This window comes from Juglans regia, chromosome 5 (genome assembly GCF_001411555.2).
Source record: "Juglans regia cultivar Chandler chromosome 5, Walnut 2.0, whole genome shotgun sequence".
Lineage (NCBI taxonomy): Eukaryota > Viridiplantae > Streptophyta > Magnoliopsida > Fagales > Juglandaceae > Juglans > Juglans regia.
In genome coordinates, this window is record NC_049905.1 from 753,118 (window position 1) to 763,436 (window position 10,319).

Consider the following 10,319-nt stretch of genomic DNA (forward strand, 5'->3'; position numbering starts at 1 on the left):
TACTTTTGGTCATTTATAGGCATGGAAAGCATAGTACAGAAATGCTTTCAACACCCAGAGACATTAGAACTTATAAAAATCATGATAATTACCCCCGATTGTTGTACATGCAACGTTGATACTATTGATTATTGCTATGAGTAATCTCCTTTGGAATACTTATTATTGATACCTTACATTGATTATTGCTACAAGTACGCACAACTTTACGCACAACATTATACTTATTGAGTGGCAGCCACATTTCATCAGTTTTATCCTCTTTTATTTTTTATTTTTTTATTTTTAATTCCAATAAATAAATAACTGAGCTGTTTTTGCAAATTTTTTGTTGTAGTTGCAGCTTCTAACAAAGTTCTTTATTGAATTTTATGCCCATAGTAATCTAATTCTAACAAGGAAGATACTCGCCCCTATCTGGTCCAGGTGGAAGGCAAGTACATACCATTTTGGTTTCCTTATATATTATGCATTATTTTATCTTGTCTGTTCTTTGCTTTTGTTTTACTTTTCAACTCGCCTGATTCTGGTTGATGTTAGAATGTCCTCATCATCACTGTCTTCTTCACCGTCAGTGAAACCATCGTGCTTCTGTAATATTAAAACTACATTGAGATATTCAAATACTAAAAAAAATCCAGGACGACCCTTCTTAGGGTGTCCAAAGTACAACACGAAGGTAAATACTACTCTTTCTGCAATGTAAGTTGTAGTAATATGTTGATTAATATTACGTACCTAACAATATTTTATATTAGGGATTACCATATTGCAAATATTTTAAGTGGGCTGATAGTAATCAACACATCGACTCGGAACTTGAAGAAAAAGAAATTCAACTCTTAAAGAAAGAGGAAGAGCTCCATAAGAGACTCATCGATGTCGAAAGGAGGGAGATTGAAGTCCAGAAAATAGTAGATGAGATCGAGAAGAGAGAGATGTTGCTAGCCAGCTGGAATGACGAGGTTCGGAAAAAGGAGTCGGTCCTTGTTGAGAGAGAAGCTCTCCTAAGGCGTTCACGCATGCTACCCCGACTGTATTGGGGTTTTGTGATAGTTGTTTGTTGTTACTTGTTGAATTCGTAGTGGTTTATGTTACAATAGTCTGAATTTGTATCGTAAGTGTTGTAAATAGCTTAGAGAACAGCAGTTTAAGTGTTATAAAAGAGCTTTTGGAAGGTGATTTGTATATTATTACCATCACCTTGCAAGATGGTTGTCTCAATGTACACTTATATTGCATATTTGGAGAAGTCAGAAATATCATGATTATTGGTTTACATGTCTAAATATTTTATTGGTCATTAATCTGGACTTTCTCTTCTCTGTTCAGCCATAAGGACTTGGTCTGAAAAACTTGCACTTCTTCTAGGTACTTTTTCATAAACTTGTGAGTATAAACTTGGAGAAGCAGCTACTTTTTCTTGTGCAAAATAAACGTGTAAAGAGGCGGATATATAGCATACAAGTTTCTGCTGCATACGCAGGTAGTGATATCCCAGTGGACAATTATGAGTCATTATGTAACAAGTGACAATTATATGGACTTGCGTATGGTACATCTTCACTTCTTCTAGGTACTTTGTCATTCCACTATGTCGTTATTTGTTCTTATTAGAATGATGCACAGTTGGACGCCACATGATGTTACATTCACCATGAATATCATATAGTTTTATCAAGGGCTTGAGCGTTACATTTATGTTTCTAAAATTGGAGATAAACACAGGTTCCTTCATCGGATAGGTATGCTACTAACCAATAATCCAGCAGTAGATAACTCCAAACAGCCACCAGCATACATTCAAAATATTCAGTATATACTACTATTGTGATAAAATGAAAGGAAATAGAAGAAGATTAACAGATGGCTTATACAAATGAAGCAAGTCCCTGCATGACAAAGACCGCAGGTGGAACGAATGGAGGATCACTCCTACGCAACACATGAAAGCAGTCTTTCTGTGACAGCAAATGGTATAGAAATCAATAATAAGGTTAATGGAAACAAAATGCCATCAGCATTAGACAAGTACAGCGCCAGAGTGAAAACTTAGACGGCTGATTATATATCAAATACTACAGGCTATATATGGTATGTCTCAATCCTTTGCTAAGAACCAGGAGCAATTGGACAATCCTGCTGCATACATCCCTCTCTGCCTCCATTGAGAATATAAAGAAATGCGATACCTGAGAACCATAAAAGACAATTAGAAACTATGAGTACAAACCCAAACCAAGCAATGAATCAGAAGCTGAGCTGTCACTTCCCTAAATTTCTTTCAAAACTCCCAACTACAAGATGGGCAGGTTAATACACACACACACACACACACACACACACACATATATATATATATATATATATATATATATATTACTTTCGTGCACTCTTTGGTTTTGTGCACTCTTTGGTGCTTTGGTTTTCTGCTTTTGTAATTAATGGAGCTTATGTTCATGATTTTCTGTCATCGCTTTCTGTTTCTTAGAATGTATTTAGGTGTTTTGTTTTGTATACTTCCTGTGTACACGAGCTTCGCCTATACATGCATTTCTAATAAAATTACTTCTTACTTAAAAAAAAAATACATATATATACACATATTTAGACATATATGTACAGGCATAAAATTATTGATGCTATGGTGAGCACTGAGGACCTTATCTTCTCATACAAAGCTCCGTGTTATTCATATCCAAAAGTTATGACAAAGTATTAACCAGACAACATGTGTACCCAATTATCAAACCTTCTTTCAATCACATATCAGACATATGGCTTAATGTTACATCTGATACCATTTATAGCCTAAACTAAAAAAATGTCGAAATGCTAATGAAATGGTCATGACTAGGGAAATGTTACTAAATGATAACGGGTCCATATGGTATGTTAGAAGCTGCATATACCTTGAGCAGGAATTAAAATATGCGAGTTTGTTCCAGCTGCATTTTACAAACAAATAAAGTTTCAACAAATACCTTTAGCAGGAATTAAAACTCACTCCACTCAAATCATTTCGGCAAAGGTTGTGATCCATCCACTCCAAGTTGCATCTGTAAATAATAAATAGCAAATATTAATGTGACATCAATACCGGTGATATTAAAAATATAAAATGGTTAGAAGTATTACACTTTCTTGACTCCCAACCATATTTTGGAATCCACTAATGTCAAAAGCTGAGCTGACTGGAATAGTCTAGTCATACATAGATACGAAAAAAAATATGTCAAATGTAAGTCTAACAATGAATGTTTGCACAGAAATTTTCCAAAGTAAGGCAGCAAGTTTGCAAGAAAATTATCTATACCTGCACGTTTCCTTCAGCATCAACTATCTCAGATGGGCCAAATAAATTCCGACTCGTGTTATGAGATGGCGTATCTTCACCATCTCGCTAATGGTCAAGTAACAAGTAAAAACTCTATATCAGCACAATATTTGCATAAATAAATCAACCCAAATAAACATGCATGTGGCAAATACTCTTGTTATTAACCCTGTCGAACCTCTTTACGTTTGGATCCCTTCACATTTGCTTTCTTCGTCCTCGCTTTAACCTTTCGTATTTCTTGCTCCATTCTGGATGCTCTCCTCAGAGATGGGGGTCTGCCTTTTCCGCGCACAACTCGTGGACTGAGTACTTTCTGCGAACTACCAACTGTAGTTGTGTCCTTTGTCATTAAACCAACATTGGAATCCGTTTTGGTCATTGAAGGGGGTTCTTGCTTGCCATGATATAAATCAATCATTGCATATAACTTCTTACTTGCGTCTTCAGTATACTCTTTTGAAGTCGCTGCATGAGTAATCATCCGATAACAAATATTCAACAGACTTGAATATCTGTTAGTATCTTCCCGTTGATTTCCTGTGTCATAGGTACTCTGGATTAACGTGTATCTCCGTTTGATATCTTTCCTCCATCGATCTAAAATGTACCTATCTGGCAAGTACTTTATCCCATTACATTTCAATATGGCCAAGACATGCCTACATAGTATCCCCTTCATTTGAAATAACCCACATGAACACTTAACGTCGCAATCTTCCTCATTAAAGTCCACATAATATGTAACATGTTTCGTGAACTCCTCAACAGAAATTTCATCTTCTACCAGGTAGGTCTTCTTGGATCCATCCCTTCTAAGTAGAGATGGATCCATATCGAGCACACCCATAACTTGCTGCTGAATTTTCCTGAATTTTGCATTTGTGTACAACTCTTGGAATCTCTTCTCGATTGGTGATCTAGATATGCATGGAATTGTAACGCTAAATGAGTGGAAGTCCAAACTGATTTCATTCTCGATTTTCTTTTTCACTGCATTGTCAAACTGGTCGACAAATTCCTTCAAGTTTGTCTTCGCATGAACATATCCGTCGAAGAAAGCATTCATGCTTTCGCTCCGTTGTGTTGTACTCATGCCAGCCCAAAAATACTCATTCAGAAATACTGGTACCCAATGTGTGCGCTCGGCGTACAAACTTTGCAACCAGACATTCTCTTGCAAACTGTATGTGCTAATTAACTCTTCCCACCATTTCTCAAACTCTTCAATAGTTTGACTGTCATACACACATTTCATCAGTTGAGTTTTCAGGCCACTTTTGTAGGCACGATGAGAGCCAAGCTTCTCGGAGACTTTTTTAAGTATATGCCAGAGGCAAAATCTATGTCGGCTTTCTGGAAATACAATGGCTATGGCATTTTTCATTGCTCTGTCTTGGTCAGTAATAATAGCTGGTGGGGCTATACCATCCATACACTGCAGCCAAGTCTGAAATAACCATATAAAAGTCTCTGTGTCCTCACTAGAAATTAACCCTGCTCCCAAAAGAATCGACTGGCCATGATGGTTTACACCAACAAAGGGTGCAAAGGGCATCCCGTATCTGTTTGTCAAGTACGTGGTGTCAAATGTTATCACGTCACCAAAATCTTGATAAGCTGCTCTACTGCGTGGATCTGCCCAAAAGACATTCTTTAACCTACCATCATCATCTAAATCCATCAAGGCAAAGAATCCGGGGTTCTTGTACTACATCCTACAAAAATAGTCTCGAAGCGCTCCAGCACCACCTGCTCCAAGTCGTAGATGTCTTGCCTTATCGATGTAATTGCGACAATCTTTTTTCAAAAATGGCAGGTTCTCAAATCCTCCCGCACCCACAACAAGAGATCCAAAACTCTTGTTCATTCGAATGCCAGCTAGGTCGTTCGTATCTAATACCCTTTTTACAGTCTCACTAACTTCGCGGTTACTCCGGAAGAAACGAGATTTCTGTGGACTCAGCCCGTGATTGTGGGTATTATTAACTGTGGTCAACTGCATCTTTCCCCTAACTTTTAAGGCATTAATCCTTGCCTTACAGTCAGTCTTTCCTGTCGGTCGTGGTTTGGCGACATTCATTGTCCTATTCCTCGCTTTCCCCCCACGGGCACAACCAATAGTCACATATCTGACACTCCCTTCGTCATCCCTTTCACTCCTTTGAGTCATAGATCCAAACCCGCATTTCTTCGCATATAGTTTATAATAACTCATTAATTCCTCAACAGAATCAAACTCCATCCCCGCTTTTGGCTCCTCAATTATATCAGGCTCATCCATTCGGTCTAACGAAGGTGTCTCAGCAGTGCCATAACCACTTTCCCCTGACTCTGGCCTATCATCTTCACCTTGTTCATAAACCATAGAGGAGGAACATGGCGCTTCAGTTTCCCTACACCCGGGTGTATCCTCTTCGATTCTTTCGGTTGTTCCGGAGCTTGTAGCCATGGGAGGAGTCAGAGGTCTCATCCCATATTGAAATGGATAACCAGTATTCTGCTAAGAAAAATAGCAATTAAACTTCCAAAAAAAAGGAGAAAAAAAATTACAACAAGAAACAATGAAGTTGCATCACCATAACAATGTTGCTTGGACATTGGTATGCATTTGGATATGTGATAAAAGCCGGTGACCATGCAGGCCCTGGTCCGTAACCGTGCATGTAATTTGGAAAGTTTGGAGCAGTTGTTGGGATTTCCTAACATAACAATAATAATGATAATTAGCAAATACACGGTTGACAAAGTCTGAACAAATATTAAGATGCATATAACATAACGCAGTTGACGGATTTGAGCTACATGGTGTTGACAGAGATGGGTTTTCCTTCCCTTTTTCCATGCTCACATGCTGCATTAAAAAAATTGTACAACCTTTTTTATAGGAGGAAAAAAGTTCAAAGAATTCAACATCTTTGAAAAATAGCGGCTTCTTTCAACTTTTTGCAACAAGTCAAACATTTAATTTACTTCTAGAACTAATTATTTCATGCAGACAACCATAGTAGGAACAAGTTAATAATTATTGCATGCATATTCTGCTTCCATAACATGCATAAGTACAAATTTCTCTTCTTATTTTTTTTTTAAACCTATACTAACATTATTAGTATAGTGTTAGACTTATCTCTCAACTATCAAACTAAAAGAGTGGTTATGAGTGGTTTAAATGTTACGACTACAAGATTTAAATACATAATTTACCTAACCAGTTACCCACCTGCCACCCTTTGTTTATGGGGATGAAGAGGTGCCATTTGGTCCAAGGACCATTCATGTTAAAATCAAATGAATTCTGCCAGGTAGTGGATTTTCATGTAAATCACAAAAATTGATGCAAGGCTCAGATGATTATGATGGCGGTAAAAAACTAAAATCCCTTTTCCTTCGAAGCCTAACTGTGCTCTACATTCTTGTAATACCTTTCTGCACTAATCATTCTAAGATAACTACATTCGAGTGTCTAGTATGCAGCTTAAACTATGTAGAATTTTGAGGATAAAAATTAGCATTTGATGCCTGAAACATGTCCGTGGTCGGGAGTTTTCATTCCCCTTGCATCAAGAACTCTCTGTTTCTTCATGGGAGTTATTCACTATGCAGATTTAATTTTCATGCTTAACAAAAGCAAGAAAAAAAGGATGGAATCCACTGATCCTAACAGTATCAAGCTTCGGAACAGAGCTTCAAAACAGAGCTTCAAAACAGAGCTTCAAAACAGAGGATATTCATCCATTACAATCAAAGCACAAACCAAAAAAGAGAGATTCTTACCACACGGTGAAGATGAAGAAGACGAAGACCAACACGGTAGAGTACTGTGAAGAGGAAGACGACGACCCACACCGTGAGACGATGATGCCGAAGACCCACACCGTGAGACGACAATGCCGAAGATTTTCGGTAGAAGAATATTTCGGAAGAAAATATTCAAATCGATGATGATTCCCAGTATATTTCCCACTTTCTTTCAACAAGCAAAGGAAAATATTGAAACTTTCTCCACACCCTCGTCTCAGAACATGAACTCAAATTCGAAAGAAACACATTCAGACAGCCGTAGCTTGGAGAAGAAGCTGCTGTTTTCATCTTCCCGCGTTGCCATTCTTCATTTTTTTTTTTAATTGACGTGGCAAAAAAAAAATAATTTCTTTTGAGCCGACTGTGCGCCGTTTGCGCTACTCGACTGTACGTAGAAGAAGTGTATTTTTATTGATCATATTGGCAATATGTTAACCGAGTGTACAAATCTCTTCAAATCCAAGCAAAGCCATCAAGAAGTTTTTGTAGTCTCCTGTAGGGCTGTAATCGAGCCGAGTTTAGCTGGTCTTTGACTTGCAGAGCTCAGCTCGACTCAAAAAATTCAAGCTCGAATTCAAAATTTTTATTTAATCTGTGTTCAAACTCGACTCAATAAGTCAAACTTCCAACTCAAGCTCGGCTCGAGTTGTTTATTTTTTTAATAAAATTTAATAATTAATAAATTAGATAAAAAAATTAATATTGAATTTGTACAACTAGCAAGTACAACTTCTATTAAATTATAAAATTTTATAAATTTATAAATACCTTTTTTTTATAAGTTTTATAAATAATTAATATCAACTAATTGATATTTATCCATAATAACAATAAATTATATGTTTTACATAAATTATTAATACATACACATATTATGATATCATATATCTATTTTATATATAGTTCTTATATACTAGTATATGAAATTATTAAATCTTATCAACTAATTACTTTATAAATTATAAAATATCTATTCAATATATAAGCATAACTAATTAGATTACATATTACATATTCAATTATAAAAGTGTTATATTTATATTATTAGCTAATACATATATATGTACATGAATATATATATATTGGTGTATGTATCTATTTATCAATATATAAATGATCTTTAATTGAGTCGAGCTAATAAGTCAACTCAAACATAAATGAGCGGGTCTTAAAGAGACTTAGCCCAATCGAATTTTATCGAATATTTACTTATACAGACGAGATTTTTTTTCGACTTTTCAAAATGTCCAAAAAATCCATATATCATTATAGAGAAGGAAGAAATCTGAATATGTATAAGCTAATTAAACAATCAAGATCATAAACACTAAAATTATCCAAGTACTCCTATATTATATTATCACGTGCTACCAATTCACTCAACAAATTAGTTAGTGATCAATAATGAAATAATTTGGTAATCAATCAAATACATAGGGTAAAAAAAGTGTGTTACACTAAATTTGTTTACAAAGGAAAAGCTTTTGAAAAACTCCTCAAAAGTAAAACCCTACGGGACAACTAAGTCTAGAAAAATCAATTTTATTATTTGAAGTTTAGTTACAAGTAATTCTCAATTACAAAATTTCTTGCTAATTGACTCTCTTACATGACCCGACAAATGACCCATTTGTCTTTACCTCAGTAGCAGCCAAAATCTCTGACGATCTTCAAATATTGACTTCTCTACTGAACCTCTAGCGGCTAAACTCGATCAGTCAATCTCCAACATGGAGTAAGCACGCACTCAATGAGAGAATGAGTAACAAGGAACTAGAAAATTCTCTTCATTTTCTCACACTCAAGCACTTGGATCACTCTTCCAACTTCTAAGAATAATCATCAAAAAATTAATCTTCCAGTCGGAATCCCAATTATAAATATTCCGATCGGTATTTGATTTGCAGTAAGACTCTGTTGAACGAATGAGTCTGGTAGGAATTTGATTTGCAATAGGACTATGCTGATGGAATGACTCTGCTGACGCATCTGTTGACACCTGGCACTAAGTCTCCTCCACAGATGTAGTTTCCATTCAAATTCTTGACTTATCTAAAACATTATCTAATAACTTTTAGATACACTACAAATGTTTATAGATAAAATCAAGGTGCTTTACATTCATCCAACTTACAAAAAATCAAATAATCTTTATCCATCTAGTCACCTAGTCCTAACCAAAATGTTGCATTTACAAACACAAAATCTATAAAATAATGAGTTGGACAAAAACAACTCAATAGGATCAAACTTATTTTATGAGACAAATAAAAAAGAATTTACAATAGATTGTTTCTTTTAGCAATCTTGTAGGTTAAATTTATAATTATATAGATTGTAGAATGTATTTGGTTTTTGTTTTTAGCAATTCTTTTAACTATACCAAGATGACTTTAGCTTGGTTGGTTTCTAAATTATTTATTAAAATCAGGATTTTGTCAAGTCAGTGTCTAACTTACTGTTCTTTAACATATTTGCGTGGACAAATCATACAGGATTCAAAGAAATTTTGTGTATTCGACAAATTCGAGGAAAGCATGCCTTTTTTGCGTGTCTCGTTTTATTCTACTCTCCTCTTATTGTTTTATTTTATTTTATTTTTATTTTTATTTTGAATTTCATTGAATATCCTGCTGTCGATGGAGTGAACGTGGCTAATATTTCAAACACTTTCAATTCTACCCTGTCTTGATGCAGAGTTGCCAGCCAGCCAGAAGTTGCAATTATCCTACTCATAGTTGCTCTTTCAAAATGCCTGTCCTGATCAGATGGCCTACTACCAAAAGAAAGGGAAACTTCGTAGACATTGGCTTTGAAAAAGAAAGATGGCAATCCATAAATTATTATTTCTATTGCTTATATGGGCAATAGGTTAGCTGAGTGTACAAATTGTCATGTTTTAGTTGGTTATGATGTAAATTGTAAATTTTAATAGTTTATAGTGCAATTTAAAGAAAAGTAGTAGCACCTTGCAATTGCAAATGCAAATTAAGATGTTTTATGATATTTTAGAAAATAAAAAAGAAAAAGTTGAATATAAATATTATAAAATTAAAATATTGTTAGAATATAATTTTTGTTTTGAAATTTAAAAAATTTGAATTATTTTTTGTATTTTATTTGAAGTTTGAAAAAGTTATAATGATTCGCTAATGATTAGATAAAAAAGCTGAAAATT

The 10,319-nt window shown here is 35.0% G+C and overlaps 1 protein-coding gene across 2 annotated transcripts; it reads right to left on the reverse strand.

Annotated features, from left to right (window-relative positions):
• Window positions 1-1,809: 1,809 nt before the first annotated feature.
• Window positions 1,810-6,013, reverse strand: LOC109018441 (protein FAR1-RELATED SEQUENCE 5-like). 2 transcript variants are annotated; one of them, XM_035690119.1, is made up of 6 exons: window positions 5,917-6,013; window positions 3,516-5,837; window positions 3,317-3,403; window positions 3,139-3,204; window positions 3,008-3,059; window positions 1,810-2,192 (listed from the first exon to the last, which is right to left on the reverse strand). In XM_035690119.1, the coding sequence occupies exons 2-5, from the start codon at window positions 5,019-5,021 to the stop codon at window positions 3,018-3,020; spliced, it is 1,701 nt and encodes a 566-aa protein (XP_035546012.1). In that variant the 5' UTR covers window positions 5,022-5,837; window positions 5,917-6,013; the 3' UTR covers window positions 1,810-2,192; window positions 3,008-3,017. The 2 variants fall into 2 exon arrangements, with proteins under 2 accessions (XP_035546012.1, XP_035546011.1); XM_035690118.1 differs by having other exon boundaries at window positions 2,985-3,059.
• Between the last annotated feature and the right edge of the window lie 4,306 nt (window positions 6,014-10,319).